The sequence below is a fragment of the Hirundo rustica genome, chromosome 1 (assembly GCF_015227805.2).
Source record: "Hirundo rustica isolate bHirRus1 chromosome 1, bHirRus1.pri.v3, whole genome shotgun sequence".
Lineage (NCBI taxonomy): Eukaryota > Metazoa > Chordata > Aves > Passeriformes > Hirundinidae > Hirundo > Hirundo rustica.
The window spans coordinates 68077271-68102028 of NC_053450.1; the positions used below are offsets into that span (position 1 = coordinate 68077271).

The following is a 24758-nucleotide window of genomic DNA, read 5'->3' on the forward strand; positions in this document are numbered from 1 at the left end:
GTTATCAAAAAGCACCATCTCATTTGAGTGCAGGACTGGTTTTTCATAAGAGTAAAATGAACGAACTCTCACACCAAACCACCTTTTGGGGCAGGGGTTTGAAAAACCTTGAAGAAAGTCTTGCTCTCCGATGTTGGTAATTTGTCTCAGTCTTAGCAAAGCTTTCAGTACATGTGCAGAGCAGACTACATCTCCATTTGATTCCATATGATGCGCTTTAGAGCCAAAGGAGGTAACGCACACCCTGAATTCCTGAATCCTTCTTGCTCTTAAGAAACTTCTTTCCAGCAAAACTTCAGAGGAGTTATTCCAGCAAGTAAATTTACATACACAAATTATGTATTAGATCCTGACAGGAACTAAGAAAAAGAAATCAGTGCAACTAGACTCAAAGCTTGGCAAGGAACCAAACTTCAATAAAAAGCTGCCGTCATTCGAGAATGACTATCAGGACTCCGAAGACAGAAACCAGAAATGGGCAACGGACTGTACGCAACTGCCTCTCAACCAGGCAATTCCTCTCCCAAATCTGTTCCCTTTATGGTCAATGGAGCAAGAGCAATTCAGGGCAAGACCGTGAGATGCTCCGATGTTCCCTCTGGGCTGGCTCTGCTCCCCACGGCAGAGGAGGCCCAGTGGCTGATGCAGCGGCTGAGCAGCGTTCCTGGCGTCACTGGGAGGCTGACAACAAGAGAAACCCTGGTGGTGGTACAGCAGTAAACCTTCACCAGAAACAGGTTTGTCCTACGTAGTTAAATGCAATTCAAGCAATATGAGAAAGAATAACTCTGCCTGACTTGAAGCAAACTGGCAGCTGAAAAAAGGCTTGCAAGGGTCTTACTGCTTTCCTGCCTCAAAGAAATGAAGAAAGAACTAAATCCATGCTGTTTCCCTTTTGCATCTGGAGGGGTTTTTGTGTTGGAGGGTTCTCTTGAGGCCTGGGTCTTTTTTTTTTTTTTTTTTTTTTTTTAAAGAGTAAGACTAAAGGTTCTCAGTCTTCACAAAACAGATACAATTACAAAAATGCTTTTTTTGCATAGCACCTGTGGTTTTCCTGTTTAGCTTTTTGTCTTTTTCTACTGAGAAATTTAGAAATTAGGAATTTCTGTGTTTGAATTGATCCCACTTCCTGCCTTCCCAACAAGCATCCCAGGGCCAGCTGAAAACAGCACACAGCACCCCAAGGTAACAGGCAGCTATACAAACAGGTTACTGTTTGTAACTCACAGATGGTCCTTTAGGTGCTACTAGTTGGTATCAAATTATGTGCGTTTTAGCGGCTTTAAAACAAAAAGATTCAATCTCACTGCTGTTGGGTCAGAAAAACTCCTCCCAAAGTCCTAGTAAGGATCTGCAAATGACTCAATGTCAGCCCAAAACATGCCCTGTACAGAAGGGACGACCACACACAACAGCTGCAGTACACAATAAAGAACAGGAAGACCATGGTGACAGGAATGTGCAGACCACCAACCCCAGGGTAAAAATCCAGGAGACTCAGTCACTGCCACCAGAGTGCTCCAGAGTGTGTTGTCTCAGGTAGCTATAGGTGCTTGCTATTCATCACTTGTACACACCTTGTGTCAAAAGCACAGCATATGCTCACACACAGGGCTTTAAGGAGCAGTTCAGAGTATCCTTATAGCACCCTTTTCCCAGGTTACACCACTCCTGGGAATACTGCAGTAGTACCTGGCTATTCCAGCAAATATGTAGGGGCAGATTTTACTTGCTTACTTGTGGTGGTGCAAGAGTTGTTTTATTAAGTTATTTTTGCAAGTTTTATAAGAAGTTTTTTGTAATGGTTCATTCCACTGTGCCCCCCCCCCCCCCCCCATTTTCTGTAATGGTTTCCCCCCTATGAGTTGGTTATATAACCAGTCATTTTATGTCAATCATTCCTCTCCTGCACCTGTCCCTGTCAATCCCCTCTCTCTCTTCTTGGTCGCCCTGTCTGTCACTTCGGGGGTCCCTGGATTCTGGAAAGATCCTGGAGAGGCGTCAAGTGATAGGCTGGTGCCTGGGGAATCCCCTTCTCCCCTCTTGTGATTCGTTCTTTGTTCAGAGGTTGACACCCCCTGTTACACCCCTGTGTTCCCTGGTTGGCTGACCCGTTGGCACCACCCCTGGATCCTCCCCCGTCTACAAGCCGATGCAGGGCTTTGATCTGGGTTGTCTCTGGGCAGCAGTGGTCTGAGGCAGAGCTCCTTGCCAGACTCCCCTTTTAATAAACCACCTTTAACCCTGCTCAAGAGAGTCAACCCTTTTTCCGTCGCCGCAGTCGTAACTCCATCAGGTCAACTCGCCAGTGCGGGGAACCAAGAACCCACCGGGAGGAGGTTACTCGCCCAGCCTGTAACCCTGACCGATCCTCGCTGTTGCTGTGCAGAACTGAGCTAGCCTGTGGTCAACACCTGCTAGGTGTGAAGGACACTGCGACACCCATTCTTTTTGGTTCCAAAGGATTTTTAACATACTGTGATTTTAATATTGGTATTTAATATTGGTATTAATAAAAATTAATAAGTTGTAAGTTGTTGAAGAGAATAATATGGCAGAGTTCCCTTGTGAGGGATTTGATAAAGGTTTTCTGGTTAGTTACTTATGGTGCTAGGCCTTTCATACAAACAACCCCCACGTTTTCTACAGCAAGTTCTTCCTAAGTGCAACACCAAGCATTTTAGCATAACATTATGTGGGAAAAAAAGGTAAGGAAGCCTCCTGATGTATTTCTGATGCAGATACAAGGAACCACTCATGCATGCTCTGAGCAGCAAAAGGCAGTCACAACTGGCTGTTGTCCTGCCAGCATCACCCTCCTCCCCACACAGAAGAGCTCATGCAGCCCCCACACGCTGCAGAATAAGCTCTACTGTTGAAAGGGCTGAGGAAAGCCCCAGCCCCTGGCCACAGGTAAGATCAGTCCCAGGCCTCCTCCTGTGCCCAACCTGACAAGAACCTTTCTACACTCTCAGCTTTCTCTGTTTCACACAAAGTCAAGGAAAAAAACAAATGTCTCCAAGGGCATTTGATTCTGAAGAGGCTTTTATGTTTCTGTTGAATCTGAATTCAGAATTATGGGAAGAAGTAAGGAAGACATCCAACATTTATATTTCACTTCCCAGTACAGAAACAAGTTAACTGGATATGCCAGTTTTCAGACATTCTGTCCCTTAAAGCTGATGTATAAACCTAGGGAACAGACAGAGGGAGAAATAAACCTGCAGAAACAGGGACTTTTTTAAGCAAAGAGTTTATCAACATGCTCCCTCTCCATGTTTTAATAGAAAGACCAGAGCTAAATATTTAATGTTTGAAAGGTTAAAAGAAACCTGATATGTAACTTCATACATACCCGACTTATCTCAAACTGCTAAATATGAATTGACATAGCTTATGACATCCTACATCTTGCAATAGCACGCTGCTCAGCCACAGTAACTGCTGGGGCTCTAAATAAAGGGGTTGTAACTTTACCTCTTCATAGCCTAAATTTTTATGGGCCTTGTTGAGTCAAGCAGGAAAAGAAAGCCTTAAAGAAGCTGTTATCATTATTAAAATATACAGATGCTGCGCATTAAAAAAAAAAAAAAACAAGAAAACCAATCAACCAGCCAATCAAAAAAAAAACCACCAAAACCAAACACCCCCGCTTCCCTCCAAACAAAACCCCCACACCCAGAGAAGCAGAGTTCATATTTAAAAACACTTGAAGACATGAAAAGTTGTGAAATAAAGCACTTTTTCTGCATTGCATAATGTTCCCAATTAAACATTGCCATTTCTCTCTTCCCCTTTTCCAGACAGAGATACCATGATTTCCCCAATTTCATCAAGCTCATACAAGTACAAAACCATAATGAGAATCAGTGGTGCTTCTTCCACCACTCATGACCCCATCTGACCATGGCATGATGAGAATTTCATCTAAATGCTTCCAGAGGTACTGTCACAATATTTTTTCATGATAGCAAGTACTTTATTCTTGAAAGTGGGCCAATTTGTTGTATCTCACTTGGCAGTCTTAGAGAAAACAACATATATTACATCAGGGTACTCTGCCACCTATTTATTTAAAGCTCCTCAGTCTCTAAAGTATTTCTTTCATGAAAGAAATAAATTGAGAAGCACACAATTTCCAAATTAAATCATCTTAATTTTGACAGAAATAAAAGCAGCTGCACATGAAAAAGATGAAAAGAATATAAATGAAAGAGGAATAGAATAGCTGAAGGCAAGGAAAGAACAGTACACACTATTTGAATACCATATTGAAAATCAACAACAGAGACAACTACTTCTTGACTGCTGAATTATGAGATAGTACATTTATCATTACATATTGTAGTGGGGAGAAAAAAGTCATTAAACCATACAAAAAATCAGTTGAACAGCATTACGAAACCAGATGTATTTTATATCATCTTCCACAGTGAGGTCTTCAAATGGTACATTTTCTTTTTTAACCTAATATGAAATAAACCTTTTTAATGTATCAAAAGTTTACATGTAATGCTTAATTTTGAAGAGAAACTTCCTTTCCATACTAGCATGATTTTTTTTATGAACTAACACCCCTTCTTTCCTTGTATTACACTACATGTAAAGGTCATGCATCTCAGAACACCTCAGAGAAGATGGAACTGTATTTAGCCTAATTCAGCAAAATCAGCAACCCTGTGCCTTCCTTACAAAAAAAAAAAAGCTAAATCAGAAGCTGGGGTGAAAACAACATCACATGGAAATACCAACATTTCCCATTCCAAACCCACAGCTTTTAAGTAATAGCTTCTAAATTCTTCTCCATAGTTTATGTCCTTAATTTCATTTTACTGTTCTGCAGGATAAAGCTTAAAACATGAGAGCATGCTGGACTGTTTCAAGAGAACTAATCAGAATCTAAATCACTTGTTTAGTTTATATTTTATGTACAGAACAGGTTTACATGGAGGCAGGAAAAATATAATTCTGTTCTGTTCCAAGTGTAATGCTAATTTATTTGAATATATTTAATATTAACTTTTTTCCCCTCTAATTAAGGGATTGAACATGCCGTACCTTCAGACTATAGCAAAATGAGTTCAGTCTGAATACTGACCATAAGAGGAAGAACTGCTTTGTCTGTCAATACAAATATCTATAATGTACGTGGGAAGTGCAAATAGCCAAAAAAGGGAAACTACATGAAAACTATCAACAGCTATTGATATCAGTAGCACTGACCTCATTGACATAGACACAACTGTTGTTACCAGTTATTTTCAAGGGACTCCATGAGAAGCATTTATAAGCAGTTTAACTTTTTGTACAGAATCTTTTTTCAACTTCAAGAAGACATGTTAAAATTGAAGGGGAAAAAAAATCAACTTAAAATTCCACATGTCAATAATATGATACTTTATAATTAATTTATGAAAAAAAAAAATCAGAAACAAGTCTAAATGGACTTCTGTTGGGCAGTGGGAAGAAAAGCATTATACTAATTTCCCTTCCTGGCTTTATGAGGAGATGGTTTCCTTTATGTTGCCATTGAAGAGGACTGAGGATTTTTTAATTATAGTTTTTATTCTGTTTAGAAGTAAGACTTATTTAAAATCTTGCTATTCAGAGTCAAAAGTAGATTCCATCTTCCTTGAAGATTTTTACATAAGGGGGGAAAACAAAACAAAACAAAAGTTGTCAGGAAAAAAAGTCAGAAAGAGGATATCTGAATTCAAATACATTTCACTCAATTTCTGCAGCACTTCCCAGTGTGAGTTAAGTCAGCTAAGCTTTCACATTTTAAAACAATGCTTCCCATGACAAGAAAAGCATCCCACTAGTATACCCCACAGATGTCCTTTCAAATCTGGGACAAGCCCATCTCATGCAAGAATCTACCACTTCAAAATGAAAATGCTGCTGCTAATGGAGGCGTTACCTGCTCTACAGCCTCTCGGGCTCTTCTTGCTACAAAGTCTATTTTAAGTATCATAATTTAAATCAAAATGCAGGGCAAACTTTGGAAACCTACCCTTGGCTCAAACAGCTTCTGAGATCCTACAGGACTGGCCCAGGGCTTTCTCAGTGAGATAACAGAAGGAAAATCACAGGTTATGGGGAAGTACCATGGCTCATGCCCACAAAGGAGGCTGACTAAACACATGCATGAGGAGTACAGCAGAAATCTAACATTTCAGTTTAAAGAGGAGTACATTTTTAAAGCAAAACCACAAGTTATTTATATGGATAGATTTTTCACAAAGTAATCTGATCTAGGAAACAGGGGATTTTACTTAGAGCATCTGTGTTCCACATTCTCAGGAAAGAAAATTTAAATAATCCTAAAAGCTGAAAAAGGTATTTTTATCACAACCTTTGCAGCTATTTCACATTTCACTCAAAGAGGGCTGAACCAGGTATCTCCAATCACATCTGGATGCAGGCCCCAGTGAGTGCTGTGTGCACTGCCTTAACTCAAATTATTCTATTAAAAAAAGGCTAACCCTTAAAAAACTCCCCCCGAGTTCCAGCATTTCTTCTCAGATTTTTTCAATTTGTGTGATGTCAGTTTACATCTAATAAGCATGTTGTTTATTATCTTCATTTAAGTCAGGACTTTTACCAAGTTACAGCAAGAGACATAGGAAGCATATCACGATTACAAATCCATAATGCATGCAAGATCCCTGTGTAGCACCGTTAAATCCATTAATCACAGTCTTTTTGGTCCCAATTATGCTAAGAAGATATTCGATAAAGCAATTTCAACTCACCTCTCTCCCTCTCTCTCCTGTTACCATCAGTGCAAAGAAGGCAAAACCACAGCGCTTCCGACAAATTCTCAAGGCACCTCTTTTGTTCCCTTTAAATTAAATCCGAATTGGTTGCACGTTTTACTGAACTGCTAATGCTCTCCACATGTTCCCTTTCTCAAACTGAAAATGTTTTCTATTAGGAATGCCTAGCACTGAACATAAAACTGTAAAATGTCCTTCAAACAACCCAAAGTTCTCTCTTTCTTTGGAATGTATCACTATTTGCACAAATAAAGTGCTCAGTCCCACAATTAAGCTTCCTCTAGGAAAGCTTTTTAATGAGATGCCTCTTCTTAGTGTGTTCAGAAACTCCCTTATCAAAAGAAAGCAGTTTAGTTTAAAATCTGTATGTTATTTCCTTTAAACAAACAAAGTAACAAGGGTTTAAAGTGTGAGCTAGAAGAACTTCACATTGCCCTGAAAATGCCATGAAAAACCTACTCCAGCACTCAGCACGTGCACAAATTCTAGAAAGGTGAAATTGGGTAATGATATTTGCAGGGAGAAGCATCTAATGTGAGACAGCACCGAGAACGTGGGCTGTAGGCACATACCTAACTTTGCTCCTAGAGAATGAAATGCAACATGGTTTCACACTTCCTTAACCATAACAGAACTGACTTTTCAACACTTCAATACTATACTCTTAAGAAGAAAAAACATTTATTTCCCCCCTTTAAGCCCATGTATCTCAACTTCTCTGCAACAAAGGGCCAGGTACAGTTACAGATGCAAGACAAGATTTTGTATTTGTGAAAGCACTGTGCTTCCACTGGGGAGGAACTTGCCCATTGAAGTTTCTGAAATGTGGAGACATGCTTCAGGTGCAAGGTTTTTCAGAAACTTCAATAGATGCAGAAATAGTTGCAGAATCTAATCATATCTGCTCTAACACATGCAACAAGTCCACCTAATGGGTAACAGAAGGGAAAACTGTACATGGAAAAAAGGACTAGCTGCATAGTTCAGCTATTACAGGACAAATAAAAACAGCTGGCTTCTACTAGCCCCCTGGTTACAACCAGCTTACAGCTTCCCTCAGGTATCCCAGAACAATACAGGCTCAAGAAGATATTTACGGCTACATTTCATAAATGATATTAGGAGCAAGGGGATATCAAAAAGATAATCCCAAGAGCTCTGTGGAAAGGCTGGGTTATTGGTGCTAACACTGCTGATTAACACAGATGCCCTGATAGTAAGATAGAAAGAGCCACTGCGCAGCACGGCAGCACTAGTGTCCCAGAGTTGGGAATAATCCACTGCAGAGCTAACTCTGCATCTCCCCACATGCAAAAGCCAACTGAACAGGAGTATAAAATGGTTATAACAACTAACACCGCAGCTACATTTTGCAAGACTCTTGCAATAATATACAATAATATACTTTTGGGCCCTCACTGGATCAAGCTATGTTACGTAATATATACAAATATCTATACAAATTGTTTTTAATCTATTGGCAGATAAAAGAAAACTTTATACAAATATAGGAGAGGGATATAACCATACAAAAAAAAAGTAATTTTTATAGTGCAAAAGCATTTAAAAAAATGACTGGGGGTCTTGGGTGTGTGTTTTGGTTTGTTGTGTTGGTTTATTTGGTTTGGGGTTTTGGGGGGGTTTTTTTAAATAATAAACTGACACAAAAATGTAGTAAAATTTAAAATACTCCTTACAGCATTTGCTGACCTTCCAAGCCACAGTACTCTAAGTAATCCCAGGTCAATATATGCACTCAGAATCACATCAACTTTTGTTATTTGCATTCTTCTTGTATTACATTGTTTTAACAACTGAAGTTTATATCAAACTTCTTTTGGCAGAATCATTCTAAGTCATTGTCATGCATCCCTGTCCAGACATCATTCTCAGCATTGATTGCAACACTCCTGATTTAACATCACAGTCATAGGCATTTTAGTAAAGGACATTGGGCTCCCTTGGGCTAAATACAGCATCCAGATATATAAGAGGAAATGGTGCCTTTTCTCTCAGAGATTACACCAAATTTTGAGAAAAAAGAAAACTATGAAGCAATGAACAAACAAATGAAGCAGGAGCTGCAAACAGAGCTGGCCAACCAAGGACCTAATGGTTAAACTGAGTCCTTCTGCAGGAAAAGTGGATCTGGTAAAGATCTTTAAAATGTCACTGTCATAATGTTGCTCTGACCAAAATGTTCCATTTAGTTTCAGGGGCTAAATCTTTTGACATTGTTGGTGTTCACTCTCTATAGTTACATTCTCATTTACATCAGACTTCATCAAGGCCTCAGCTGAGCCCTGTAATTGTTGAATATATACAAACTAAAATAATGTTAAGACACAACTAAATACAAAGTCATATGGTTGCCAAAAATACTCAAAATAATTTTCCCACAAGGGTAGTAACTCATAATAAATGTGATTTGAATAAAAGGTCAGATTTGAAAGCTTGTGGGAAAAAAACCTACAGTTGACACTATCTGATTTAAGGAGCACTCAGAGCCCAGAAGGCCAACCACATTCTGGGCTGCGTCAAAAACGTGACCAGAGAGGTGAGTTGAGGGGATTTCTGCCCCTCTACTCTGCCCTTGTGAGACCCCACCTGGAGCACTGTATCCAGCTCTGGGGTTCTTCCAGTAGAACAGGTCTGGAGGGCACAAAGATGCTCCAGTCCTCTGGTCAGCTCTCCTGTACTCCAGCCTGGAGAAAACAAGGCTTCAAGGAGACCTTATAGCAGCCTTGCAGTAATCAAAGCGGTCTTATAAAAAAGAAGAGCGGCTAGTGATAGGACAAGAGGCAATGTTTTTTTTACTGAGAAAGGGTAGATTTAAATTAGAAATTAAGAAGAAATTCTGTACTGTGAGGGTGGTGAGGCACTGGAACAGGATGTCCAGCCAGAAAAGTTCTAGATGCCTGATCACTGAAAGCGTTGAAGGCCAGCTTGGATGAGGTCCTGAGAAACCTGTTCTAGGGGGTGGTATCAGTACCCATGGCAGGGGGCTAGAACCATGTGACTTTTAAGGTTCCTTCCAACCCTCTCTAGTCTATGATTCTTCCACTAAAGTCTTTGGACATCAACACGCACAAAAATATATATATATTTTTCAATTAGTTATGTTCTCTGAACAGAAGTGGTTTCAGCAATTCTCTTTTGATATAAAGAAACATTCTAAATATTGAAGTTTGTATTAAAACCACTTGAAAGTATTAGCTATTAATTAATCTTGATAATTTAATCAGGATTAAGCCAAAATGGGAGAAATAAAGTGATATTTAAAAGAAAATTTGTTCTTTCGTGCTGGAAGTCCTTAGTATGTACATAAGAAAAGAACTCAAATTGAGAGCTAAAAACAAAACAAAAAAAAAAGGAGAAAGTATTAATGCAATAAATTAAGGTACTTAAGAGGGACTCATATTTAATAGTGTAGAAAATACCAAAACTTTTTTACCCAAGTTATTAAGCCTTATTCCTTCCCTTCTCTGCTTAAAACCAAAAAACTCTACCCCACTTGACAAGGGACTTGCTAAGTCTTCCCGGGTCTCAAAACTACTGGCCTGTAGCCACTTCTGACACTGAAGCCTAATGAATTCTCCAGAGATTTGAGGTCACTAACGATGGAAAACTATCTGGACATCTGAACGTAAACACTTCTGTTATTTCCCACAATTTAAAAGTACAATGAGTTAGAAAGGAAAAAAAAAAAAAAAACAACAACTTATCCAACTTCAAAATGGGAGAGTTTATGGCAGGAGAGCTATTTCTTTATACCTATCATCTCTTAAGAACAAAGTAAGAAAGGTCACTACATAACAAACCACACCTTCTCAGAAAGCAGCCCTAGCTACCTGCTGGGGACTTTGCAGAATCAGTAACTTTTTTAACTATGATGCTTTCCATGGCGACTGAAAACTGAAAGAAAACACTCAAAGCAGGACAGTTTTACTCCACGTAACACCATCTCACATTCCTCTAGCTCCTAGCTTCTACTCCAAATATGTAACATATCTTTTAACAGCTAAACCTAATGCTTGCATTTCAAAAGAGAAGTTAACAGGCAGCTGATGTGCACACACACAAGCAGTACCCACTGTGTCAGTGAAATAACCCTCTTATTCTGTGACAGGCTTGACTGCCAGGCACAGCTCCGCAAACAGTGCCAGCAGTAAGAAACACAGAATGTTCCCGGACTCTTTCAGATGATCCCATACCAAAAAATAAGACAAACTTGATATGCAAAAATGAAAAAGAAAAGAAGAGAAAAGAAACTACGTTACATTACATCAAGCTGAGGGCTGAAACAAAAACTTAACCCAAAAATCTAAACTTCAGCAGGGGGGATGGAAATTAGAACCAGAACTTGCATTTGGCTTTTCTGACTATAATGAACCAAGCCAAGAGCCCATATCCAAACACACTTCTTCTTTAAGAGTTTGAAATCTGGAGTCAAGTTTTGCAGCCTGGCTTCCTCTGTACTCACTGCTGAAAGAATCATTGCTGCCAGAGAGCAACAGCACCTGACAAGGGACTACACTTTCATACAGGAACAAATAAGGTACATGCACAGTAATATGGCTAATTGCCCACAGCAAGCTTGAATGAAAACAGGTAAAAACAATGCAGCCACATGTTGAAGCTCAGAACCTTATGTGCCCCAAATTCCTCGATGGCTGCACTCTGGAGAAAAAAAAAAAAATTACATGAAAATTCTTTTTATAAAACCTCAATCCGGGAAACTTATCAAATCTCGTCTTGCTGCACTGGTCTGTTTTGCCAAATATACTTCCAGACCTAACAAGAACAATCTTCTCCAAGCTGGTCTTAATTTCATTCACATTTATAAAATCAGTTTAGACTTTGCATCATCTCTGTTCCTTCTCTAACACTTATGCTTGCTCTACTGTTCTTCCTCAAGTCAATGGTAGTAGAGGAGAAACTGTTCCTGCACGAGGCAGCCTAGAGATTGTTCTCAATGAGAGGTATTTGTGGAATTCTGTAGGTTGCTTACACTCAGTTCAAATTCTCAGAAATGTCATTTCATAACATATCCTGGGGGCAGGGGAAAACGTTTAACTGTATTTAAAGCCTGAATTCTCCAAAAGTCACTGTAGAAATGACACAAAACTTTGACTTTCTCCTCCTTTTAAGGAAGATATCTATATTTCAAGGCTTCAGCTGTGATCTTTTGAAGCAAGACCAACAACAAGTGAAACATATTAGACTGTTATATCTACTAAGGAGAAGCTAAAAACAACTGTGGCACAGACACATAGGATTTTTAATTTTTTTTTTTTTTTAATCAGCCTCCCATAGAATCAATCATACTGTCACCAGGACACGAGCATTAGCTTTGCCACTGACACTCAGTGAAACATTCTGATCTGTAGAATGCTGGAGAACATATTAATGCCACCCCAAACCACCAGTCTCCATTCATGCAACCTTAAAGCTCTTTTGACACATACCTTATGACTTTCATTAGACTTTTCCTTGTGACAGCATTGTTTTAACCAGGGTTTTTAAGACTCTGACACTGTGATAATGACAAATATGCAGACAACATCTGCAAGATGTGAAATAATAAACCTCATATGTTATTAAAATATAGCAGTTAGCTGTCAGCCAACAATTCTTCAGATCCCATTCCCAATCCAGAACAGTCTTTTTCAGGTGGCTCACAAAGGCTGTGACAAGACAGATAATTCAAGATTCTTCAAAGCACCACCCAACCATCTGACTCCACTGTCAAATGCTATACTTCCCTGTGATGTTTAACATGCTTTAAGGATAGTGTAGCTAATATAGCCTAATTTCAGCATGCAACAAACAAAATGATAAAATCAATTTATTGCTCATTATTATCAATTTGGAACATAGCCATGGCTGACTGATACTCCCCAGATTTGCTTCTTGGAAATCGATTCTGTTTAGTTGTTCTCTTCCAGATGTGGAACTTAACTTACCAATGCAGGCATGGACTCTCACTGACAGCTGAGTCCTCAGAATTATGCTGTGCTTCTTGCCCCGCCTAAAAGGAGAAGAAAAATTTGTAAAGGTATAGTGAGGAAGAGGAACTGGAAATAAACAAGTCAACTTGAGCCTAGGGAAAAAAAAAAGGTGGGAAGGAAGGGAAGACACTATAAATTTTGTCATTGCTTCTCATAATCCACTTCTATTTTGATTTGCAATTAATTAAATTTCCTCTTCAAGGCTGTTTTGTCTATGATAGCAATGGTTAAGTGATCTTTCCATCACAATCTCAAACAACAAGTTTTTTTAAACCCTCTTTCCCCTCCCTTCTGCTGGGGGCAAGGAGCAAGAGAGCAGCTGGGTGGGCATCTGGATGCTCACCAAGCACAGCCCACCACAATGAAAACTGTATTAGAGAAGTATAAAGTGATGACCACACATTCTAGTTTTCACAGAAATACTTTGATGCTAGGTATAATTAAGCATTAAAAGAAAATGCAAGGTTAAACAAGAGGTTGTTGACACTTTCACAGATCTGCCTGCTTATGTAGCTTAATGGGTTTTTAAAGCACAAAAGTAGCTGTGTTTTTCATGCAAAGAGGCAAAACTGAGATCCTTCTTCACTCTCTCTCAGTTCCATATTGGGCTTAAATGGAATGACTATATCAATTAGCAGCTAAATACCACATTTGGTTTTCAGTCAAATTACCATTAGTTGCTTTTATTCCATCTGTATAAGAGCACAGTTCCGTGATTTCTAGGTGCTGCACCTGCAAACTGGCATGAGGGCACCAACACCATCTTGTCTCTGCACCCAAATCTGCCCACCTGATGGAAGGTGGGAGGCTTAAGAAAAACCAAATGTCTTTTATGCTTGTACAGCAGTGTATTCTCTCTCTTTTCTCTGAAACTGAAAATGCAATTCCTGGACAAGTGGCTCTAGGTGGCTCAGATGACCTCCAGAGGTCCCTTCCTACTTCAGCCATTCTTCAATTAGTGAATTTATTATGGGAAAACACTCCTGGAAGGCACACTGGTTTTTTTATACCACAATAAGACGCAGCTTAGTTTGTGTCATGCAAACCATAGACCCACTTCTACATACAAGTTAGAGCACAAACCAGCACAACCTTTCTGTTACATGCTTTGCAACTCTGCTGAGAGGCTTCAGGGCCAAACCCTCTACACAGACATCCAGCAGAATCTTCTACTGGCTGTAACTTAAAACAGTTTTATAGTAAAAAAAGTTCTTCCCCACCTTATTGTCCTCCTGCCCACAGTTACTGTGCAGAACAAAAATATTTTTAATTATTTTCACTAAAAAAAAAGAAGGAAAAATGTTTACATTATTTCTCTGAAAGATCTGCAGGGGAAGAAAGGAAACAGAAGTAGCGAAATGTATTTTCAGAAAAATATATCCCCTAAGAAAATATAAGGGAAAACAAAGAAAAGTGGTTACTGTTGACCTGTGTACGTGCTAATAGACAACTTAATTCCAGTTTCAGAATGGCAATTTCTCTACAGATTAAAAAAGAAAAGTTAAATGGAGGGGGTTTTTTTTAAAAAAAAAGCAAAGCCAAAAACCTTTAATCAAAATTACTCTTTAATGGGTCTGCTTGGACATCATTAGGACAAAGTTGGCAAAGTGTGACCCTTCTCTTAAAAACTTGAAGTGCCAAGCAGCAAATGCTATTGCCCCCACAAAAGCAGGCTGTAGTTTGGACTGTGTAATTCCCTGGAGCAGTTCCAGGTTTAGGACTGACTCTCTGTCCACTCAAACTCATCCTGTTGTCCTGGTTGGACACAGTCTTTGCCTACATTCATATTCTGCAGATTTTTAACAGCTGCCCCTTCTCACAGGAATGCCAGGACTCCTCTGGAATATTTAATTTGCCAAGTTAGTGAAGAACTTTTGACCAAATCTCTTGCCCTTCTCAACATCTGATTCTGTACACAAACTGCTTCTCTTATCTCCTTTCCTTGATGGACTTTTTGATACACCTGACATACACAAATCCTCCAAGATAAAATCAGAAAGTGGAAGAATTGAGTAAAGACTATTTCAGAATTGTTAAAGGGTGGCCCAGAGTTAGTAAAGAAAAAGGAAGTCTACATAATCGGACATTATTTTTCCCATGCTGAAAAACAAATCAACTAAAAGAAACTGCTAACTTAACAAAGAATGGACTACAATCATAGCACTCTGTAGTGTTTTAGCAGTCTGTAGGGCACAATGACTTCACCAGCTCTCTGCTGAAATCTACAGGTCTGTGGTGATTTGCTGAAAGAACAGACAGCCGGCAGTGCCCAGACACCAGAGAGTGAATAAACACAAAGACCTGAGAAATCAGCTCATTTTAAAGCCTGTAGAGATTCAGGCCCATCATAATTCAATACAGTTTTTCCCTGTTCTCTAAAAATCTAACGCAAGATGTTTCTCGATATAAACAAGGCTTTTTTTTTGTTTGTTTTGATAGCTCTCCAAGCTTCAACAATGGTACTACTTCTTCCTCTACCTCACCTCCTTACCTCTGAAAACTTAAAGCAAAACTTAGAGCAAGCTCTCTTCTGCAGGCTCTGTTCTAGACTATCATTGCAACTGTAATCCCTCCCATGACAGAAAATTCTCACACAAGCAAACATTAATTTTTATCTCCCACTTGGCTGCATTAGCAATTTTTCCAGCCTACCAAAATCAATATGATTCAAGCCCCAGAAACTGCAAAGATCAAGACTCACTTATGATGGTGCATTCCCGCCCTTCCCCCCAGGCCACACCGTGATCATCACTACAGAGGCATTTTGTGGGGTTAAAGCGTATTAGATTCACCACACAGCAACTCATCCTAAGACCAGTCACATGTAAAATATTAGAAATTACACAATTTCCTGATGAATACTTTTGACTATCATGCAACATGAGTAACACTTTCGCAGAATGAAGATCACCTCTGAAAATTACTACATCCATGGTTCTACACATACGAATTTCCTGGAAAGTATGGTACAATAATAAATGGGGGGAAAAAAGTATCCTGAAATCCATTTATGATTTCACAGACTTAAGAACTACAGGCCAAATTGTACTAAAAAGCATGTCTGTAGGCAATGATATCAGAGCAGGGAAGGGGGGTACCATCGGACAGCTGGCCATTTGCATTAAAGATAAAGTAGGTTCAACAATACATCACAGAAAATACAATTTCCAACAAACAAGATTCATTTATTAAAAAACAAAACCTCAACATGTAACAAAGTTTGTAATCTACTCTTAACTAAGGCTTATATCTATATGACTTTTTTAAAATAATGTTTCAGTGAGTGCAACTGGCTACTATTTATTAAAAAAAAAAAAACCCCAAGTAGTATTTAACTGCATTAATTTAGTAGCTCGAATTCAGCAGTAGAAGAGTAAGAAAATTTCATATATTGTGCTGACATAGCATTCTGTTGATCTGTATTGGGATCAGAATCTTTATTGCTATAAGATTAACTTCTTTATTGCTATAAGATTAACTTCCAATCTTCGGAGTTACCAAGACACAAAATTTTTCTATATTCACTTTCTCTTATAAATTAAAGTAAATAAGCACATGTCAACAGCTCACTGAGTGCCTGTCTTATGGACTATAAATGCTTTATTTTGTCATTGCTTATGTACCACATTACAAATAGTTTCACTCAATTATACATTTGCAAATCCTAATTTGAATGACATTTTGAAAGTGGTACCTCAATTGACTGTCTTAAACAGTTATTTGTTTTGAAGTATACCCTTTGTCTGAGCCAAGCAATTCCTTGACCAGAAGGAAAATACCAAGAATGCTGTTAAGGGTACAGAAGGGGGGGAAAAGCATTAATAAACAAAATAATATTCATTTAACCCAAATCACACATTAAAAGAAACCAACACACAGTCTTCCTCTTAATGTTTCCAGGAAACTTAAACTGTCTTAAAATTTCCTTTCAATTTTACTAAGATATGACATCCTCCTTCTCAGATCCATACTAAAGACCTGTTGGTATCAAAAATGGGATTTTTGATGTAAATAGCCAATTAAGATTCATTAGCCTTATTAGCAAGACAGATCACAATCATTTCCTTGACAAAACTCATCTTTGTAAAATAGGAGAATGCATCAGTTAACATATATTTCTATTTCAATGTTTTCTTTCTTTCAGGAAGCAATTATTCAGACTTCCTAATACTCTTCCAAAGGGCTAGATATTTCAAGTCAATAAATTTAGCCCCTTTTAAAACAACCCCCTGATTATGAAAACACAGTATTTTATCATTTAAAATCAAAGTAGAAAAACACTTTTCAAGCTTTCCTAGTGACCGCCTAACAACTCAATAAAGAAAATTCATTAGATTAAAGGTGTTGGTTCTACAGAAGGCCATGCTATATCCTTCTTGGCTTCTCTTCTGCTTTTTACACAATAATTGACAACCATGGAAAAAGCTACAGTTTTATAGCACAGCAACAGACAAATTGCAGTGGGTTTAATAACACTCTAGAGCTGCACAGACAAGCAAACTTACTATTCTTAATTGTATTTGCTCAAATAATAAAATCTGCTGCAGACATCAGAATCATCAAAAGGTCATCATAAGCAGAAGCTGAGTCCAATGCGATTTGAAGCCGTGATTTTAGCTCACAAACAATTTGGATCTTTTCAATTAATGCAGGTAAGAGAGTGTCTAAGCTCTGCTCTTAGCTGGGGTCTGTATACTCTTCTATTCCTGAAATATTTGAAGTACATAAAAAAAATGCTACCCCATAAAGGCAAACTTGGATCTGAACCTTTCATGCAGTGCGACATACACTCATATGGCAACGCAGCAACTAAGAGTGATGTATCTTATTGGAGTGAGTCCTTTTTGGTTTGTTTGGGTTATTTTAAATAAATAAATAAATAAATAGATCATAATAGGCAATCATAGCCTACCCTCAGAGCAGTTTTCAAGTAGCATATTCCCATGAGTCTCGTTTTACTCTATTCCAAGCAGGGATTTCATCCATTAAGATTAGTGTTATCAGTCAGTTGTAGGCAGAGATAATTCTTGATGATAACTTGGAGAGAAAAATAATTTGCTATGCTAGAAAGTGCAATTATGCAAAAGCTTTTAAAGCTACAAAGTATTTTGTTTGTGAACATAAAAGTTTGGATATTTAAACTAACGAGTACCCTTTCCCTCAGATCTCAGCCAAGATTCTGGAAAGATGGCCTAGATGTGGTGAAAAATGGATACTAGAAGTTCCACTTCAACTTGGCAATAGCAGTAAAGGGATTGTAAGAGTGTCAGTCCAGAGGATGGACCTTAACTTTCCCCCTGCACCAGGCTAACAGCACAGCTGATGCCCTTCCTCATCCTACTTTAGAGGAGCACTGTACAGGGCAAGTGTCTCCCAGCTACAGCCTGCTTTTAATTTGTTAAACTACACAAAAACCTACAGGTTACGAAAGGCTTGCCCTCTAAAGTTTCACCAAATCAAGGCAAAGAAAGGAAAAGAAAATCTTATACTGGGACACAGTAACACTACCTTTATCTTCATTATATAGTTGATATTAGATGGGAAGGTTTGCTGCTCCCCCAGCCTCCAGCTTGCCCCATATTCAGTTTTTCACACTGTTCTGAAGTGCAGTGACACCTGCACTCTTGAAATAATCAGATAATTTTTTCATAATCCTTCAGAACCACTGAAAGCAATGGAAAACAAAGCAAACACGAGTTACTGAACCCATTTAAACTAACACCATGATCTGTTGCCTGTTTATCCCAAAGAGGGCAGAGGCTGGATGAAAACTAACCTCAACCTGATAACACAAACTATTTCCAGACTTGGACAGCATTTAACATCAGCCTAACCTGACAACTTACCCTATTACAATTCTGCAGCTAATTCTGCCTGATGTAACAATCTAACCATTATGAAAACCTATCTACCACAGATGCTGCTTTCAAAATACACATGCACAGCACATGCTTCACATTTTTTTACGGCTTCTCATAGCACTCAGGTTTCTTCATGGACCATTTACCATCTCCAATAATCACATCCATGTTTTCCAACAGAAGTAGCTTATTAAAGACAGCATCCATCAACTTCCAAGCTCAAGAAAGAATTACTGACTCCCACAAAAGAAACCTAGACTACAGTATGCCACCAGAAGCAAACAGATGGCAACAAACTTGCTCTAGAGTTCATTACTTATTTGCAAATGGCTTTTGCTTTTTCATTTCAGAACCCATCCATTTCCATCTTCACTTGCACACACCTTTTAGGAAAATGCTTCTGCAATAGGGTATTGCCTCACAGTTGCTTCATAGTTTAAGGTATTCCACAGCAGCAATGGAAAACAAACTGTTCCTTGTTGAATGCAAAAAGAATGAAATTTTTGCCAGAGTTCAAGCACTTGAGTCTATCGGGTTTTCCCTGAAAAAGATCTGCAAGCCAGCACACACACAATAAGGAAAGTGTTTTTTAACCTGCTATTAATCAGACAGCATAAATCCTAGGCTTTGATTTCAAAGCTGTCGAGATAGTTTGACTGCTGTTTCACTATGATATGCTTCTCCATTCAACTGCAGATTCAAGAGATTGAAAAAGAAATTCTGACACTTCCAAAAAAATGTTGTATAAAAGCCAAGTCTTTTGAAAGTGAGAGAGCGCACATGTGCATGGAGAGTGGAATTAAGAATCTCTGAGAAACTCATCTGAAAATCTTATTCAAACAAGTGACCTTTTTGAAGTTCTTAGGTGATTATTCTCCAAGGATCCAACTGTCATGTTCAAGCTCATGTTATTGCCATTGAATAATGGAAGCAGAATAATGGAAGCAGAGGAGCTCAGGAAATAATATCAATAATTAAAAAGAAGTCTTTTACATGCTAATACTCTTTAAATGGATAACAGCACTGGCAACCTATTCTGGTACATGACAGGCTGTACAAGGCAAACACACACACACTCATCATCATAGGAAGTCAGTGGGGGTTTCTTTCTTACGTCATTTTTTCCATGTAAAAAATTAGTGTGAAGTCAGAATGTGTCTGCATCCTGTTCATGTAATACACTTACATGTCATCTAATTATGTTGCAGAGTGGTTTTATTCAGTGCGTTCCTAGATCATGACACATTTATTAAAGTAACAATCATTTGACAAGAGTGGACAAAAATAAGTAAACAGATAAAAACTATTCACGTCTGTTCACTCCGCATTAAAAAAACAAAATATGAAAACAATTAAAGCTTTACTAATCCAAGTAGAAACAAATTCCAGCATAATGCCTGAGCAAAAACTGGGCAGGCAAAATCCTGCCATTAGAGCAAGGAACATGATACAAAAGAACAAAATATGCATGACTTTGTACTTTTTTTTCCCTGCAGATTATTCCAATATTGCGTTCTGTGTTTGTCAAGATGATTTTAATAACAAACTGCCTCATTCCCACCAAAAACCTAGAAAACACCCAGAAAAGCTACATCTGAATGCCACTGAGTGGAAGAACATCCTGGCTGACACACCATTGTCTGTATAACTGTGCAAAGAAGGACTACCTACACACTCTCGCTATGAGATGCTGGCGTTTTCCCCCTTAACTCTTCACAAGTACATTTATAAGGAAGGCTTGTCAATCTTCTTTTTTTTCTTTCCCTCCCCCCCCCCCCCTTTTTTTTTTTTTTAATGGAAACAAAATGAGATAGAGAAGGGGGAAGAAAGTGACAAACTCAAAAGTGTTGAGTGAAACAATCAAGGGATTCACCAAGTATGCATTATAAGCCAGGTGAACAGCACTCAATTATTTATTACTAAAATGGTGGAGTCTTCTGCATACCTCAGCACAAGGCAATGATTTTTGCCAAAAGATAATGAATCACTTTCACACCCTAAAAAGTAATGAGCTCAGAATGGGGGAAACATTTGTTCCATTTGTCCTTTTTAGTAGTTTACTTGCAAGCAAACTTCAGAAGGTGGAAAGTGAGAATCCCCTCCCCACTTCCTCCCCATACTTTCTGAATCATCATGCTGGCTCTTTCCCAGTTGTTAATGGCTCAATTTCCACACATTAAAACAAAACCCTTCCAACAGCCCCTCAAATATTTGAGGGTTGACTGTTGTCTTCACAGTCAGAAAATGACCATTTTTCCAGAGCTGTCATTCATGAAAAAAACCCAAAAAACAAACATGTTCCTTCCCAGCCCAAAAGCTCAACCCATATATAACTATTTTCAGCAGGATATTTATCCTGTCATTTTGTGAAATATTGACAGCATGATCAATTAAACCTCCATCTTATATTTTTGTATTAAGAAAACAAACTTTATGAGTTGGAAAATGGCGAAGAGAATTGCATTAAAATGGCTGTTTTAATAATATTGTTTCTGGGTAAAACACAAAACCAACCCATTGTTTTTCACACTTCTTGTCAACCTCGCATCACATTCTTCTTCAGAGATGACATCACTTGACCAGTGCTTTCCAGTTCTTAGGTTATATACTTCCCATTGCTATCAGTAATTGTCAAGTTCTGGCTACACATTCCTCCCAGGAATCTTTATACTGGGTAATTTCTGGTCATATGGTTTTACTATCAGCTGTACTTTGAAGTTAATGCTACATGAGGATTTTAATTTAAAACCTCTTTACACCTGGAGAAACAGATGCCTTGAAATATCTGGATTTGTAAGGAAAAAATGTTAGAAGAATTGGAAACCTACATGACAAAGAGGAGAGTAAAATAAATTTATCTCCAACAGTTGAGTCACTTGCTATTTCCACATCTTCAGGCAAAGGGTCCCTCCAGTGCTCCCAACCACACTGTGGGACCCACAGTTTTGGTTCCAGATCACTGTGTGCATTAGGAAGAGCATTGCCAGCAGGCAGAGGGAGGTGATCCCACCCTTCTACTCAGCCCGGGTGAGGCCACCTCTGGAATGCTGTGCCCAGTTCTGGGCTCCTCAGTACAAGAGAGACACAGAGCTCCTGGAGCACATAGAACAGAGGGCTACAAAGATCACTAAGGGATCAGAGTATCTCTCTTATGGGGAAAGGCTGAAGGTGCTGGGCCTGTTCAGCCTCCAGAGGAGATGACCAAAAGAGAATCTCATCAGTGTCTGTCAGTAGCTGAAGGAAGTATGTCAAGAGGGTGGATGCAGGCCCTTCTCAGCAGTGCCCAGCAACAGGACAAGAGGCAATAGACAGAAACTGATGCACAGGAAGCTCCACCTGGACATAAGAAAGAACAACTTTACTGTGCAGGTGACCAAGCACTGGAACAGGTTGCCCAGAGAGGTTATGGAGTCTCCTTCCTTGAAGATATTCAAGAACCATCTGGACACAATCTTGTGCAATGGACTCTAGGATGACCCTGCTTGAACAGGGACATTGGACCAGATGACCCACTGTGGTCCCTTCCAACCTGACCCCATTTGGTGATTTGGAGTGTGGAACTCTATTAGAAGTTCCACAATTACAAAGGCAGAAATGAACAGCACCTGAATAATAATTTTCTTTCTCACAAAGGCCCCTGATACCTGACCTTAATCTGACTTACAGTTAGTTCCAAAGGAAGCACCTAGTTTTTCTATAATTAAAAAGCAAAAAATGGACTCTGTAAAAAATTATTTTAAGAACTTCTCATAAACATCTCCTCTTTATTAAAAATCATTCTCTACTACTTTAAGGGAAAAAACCTAATCTTTTATGGTTTTCCAATTTAATTGATGATACTAAAAAGATAACAAGTGAAAAGATATTATCCAAAGCAGCACAACACATTTCAAAGCAATGCCCCTACTCAACTTAGTTGGTTATTTATGCTTTATCAGAATGTGCCCATTTTAACCAGACTCAGCAAGAGCTATTTTAAAGCTGTCCTACCTTGGCAGTAGAACATGCATAATTGTACGTAAGTACATAAAAATAAAGTCTACTTTGCACTGGTAAACATACTGCTTTGTGTGTCTCTCTACTTTTGGAAGTTTCCCATTAGCATCATTTTTGGCAAGAGCTTCTTCCTAACTTGACATACAAATTCTTAAATATAAAACTCTGTTCTCAGGCCACTTATTTCTCCATATTAATTCCACTTCAGAAATGGGCTTTGTATTTATTGCTGGGCCATCAATGCTTTTACTACTAAGCAGAATTACTGAGCAGTAAATGTGAAATAAACTACTGTTTTGCTGTACTGCTGTGGTCATAACCCTGGCAGTATTCACTAATTTTCATGGCTTCATTACCAGAGATCCTGGGCTAGTCACAGATTTGCAGCAGTTTAAGGTGTTAGCTCACAACTGGAGGTTAAATTGGAGATACTTATTTTTATCAGAAGCAGATTACCGCCTTAGTTTAGTCAGGCATAAACCAAACAAACACACCACACACCAAGCACATAGACAAATGGATTCCCATGGGATAAAAGCGAGTGTGAGCTTGCTTACACAAACTTCAGCATTTACCACTGGGTAGGAGCACACACAGGAACAGTTGCCATGGAATAGGAAGGGTAGCTAATTCACAGCTATTCTTAATTACACAGCACAAAGTCCCTTGGCTGCCCACACACTCTGGGCAGTGCTATACTGGTTTGTCCCAGCAGACGGTGAGTGCCCACAGTGCTGGTGTTGTTCCAGGTCTGGATTCCCAAATCAGTGCTTCTACTCACAACAGGAGTTAAGTTCAGAGCAGCCCTGCAGCACTTTCTGGCAGCCCTACCTGAAGCCCCACAGATGATCTGTTTATGGAGAGAGGAAGGGATTTCCTCCTCACAAATTGAAGGGAAACACATTTCCAAGCCTCAAGAGCCGCTCACTTAGCTTACAGCCTCGTCATCGAGGAGGAGGGCAGAGTGCAAACCTACCTATTAAGCAGCTTCAATGTTAATAAAATTAAATGGTTTTAAATAGAACATCTGGCATCAGCTTTTTCCATAAGCTGTTTTTATTTAAGTTTCCACCATAAAATACTGGACTTCTCAGCTATTTTCACATGTAAACCTGAATGCCAAATCTGGCTATCTTTAAAAAAAGTTTTCCTAGGAAAAACTGTAAGAATTATTCACACGCTTTTTGGTTTGGCAATTTATTTGGTATGTAACAGCCTGGGAGAAAGCTAAGCACAACAGTATTTTTGCAATACATTTTGCAGTGGAAATTATTTTTTAATAAAAGCATTCTTACTGCATTCATTTGCCAGCAGTAGTCACTAAATTCAAAAATAGCAAATCTTCAAATGTTTCCACAGGTACCTTGGTACAGAGGGAGATTTTTCCCTTTACAACAGAGTAAACTCTGGGGCAAAGTGGGAGAAAAAGACACAGCTGCTGCAGTATTGACAAACAAAAGCTGTAAAATCATGGGTCAAGCTCTTAAAAATCCCCCAACATTTAAACACCCTCACTAAAAAACACCCCCCCCCAAAAAAAAAAACCACAAAACAAACAAACAAAACCACAAAAAAACCCCACAACCACAAAAAAATCCAAACAAACAACAACAAAAACCCTAAACCATAGGGCAAAACCAGACAACAAAACTCTTCAGAACTTGGTATTTGCAGTGTCACCTTAGACCCCAAAAGCCACCATAAGCTTTTGACACTACTCTCAGGCACACGGATTAAGAGCACTGAGACCCTTCAAATTTCTAAGTGTCAACTCCAGGAGGTAGCTCTGACCTGCCCCAGTCACATCTACCAATCCCAGGCTTCTGCTCACTCTGAATCAAAATCACACAGAGCATAAAGAGCTCATGAAGCCTCCTTGTCCAAACCAGGAGAGCCACTGCTATGGATGTTGGCTCTTTCTCAATTGGAAGGAGCGTCGTACAGTTTCCAAGATGGGGGCACTTGGAGAAGAGCAAAACTCTGCTTCCCTTTGAAGGGTATGTTCAGCATATTGGTGAAAGTTAATACTATCCAGTATTGCACCTTTTTTTTTTTTTTTTTGTAAGCTACTTGCCTGAAAGTTCTCCATCTAGACTGGAATGAAGCTGTAA

General features: G+C 38.9%; 1 protein-coding gene across 6 annotated transcripts in view; it reads right to left on the minus strand.

The window, feature by feature from the left end:
• The window catches only part of FHOD3 (formin homology 2 domain containing 3), a 379860-nt gene that overhangs the window by 309833 nt on the left and 45269 nt on the right, over positions 1-24758 (minus strand). For all 6 annotated transcript variants that reach the window (XM_040087661.2, XM_040087652.2, XM_058422724.1 and 3 more), the window contains exon 3: positions 12746-12810. In XM_040087661.2, coding sequence (XP_039943595.1) covers positions 12746-12810 — 65 coding nt within the window. The remainder of the gene's footprint in view (positions 1-12745; positions 12811-24758) is intronic.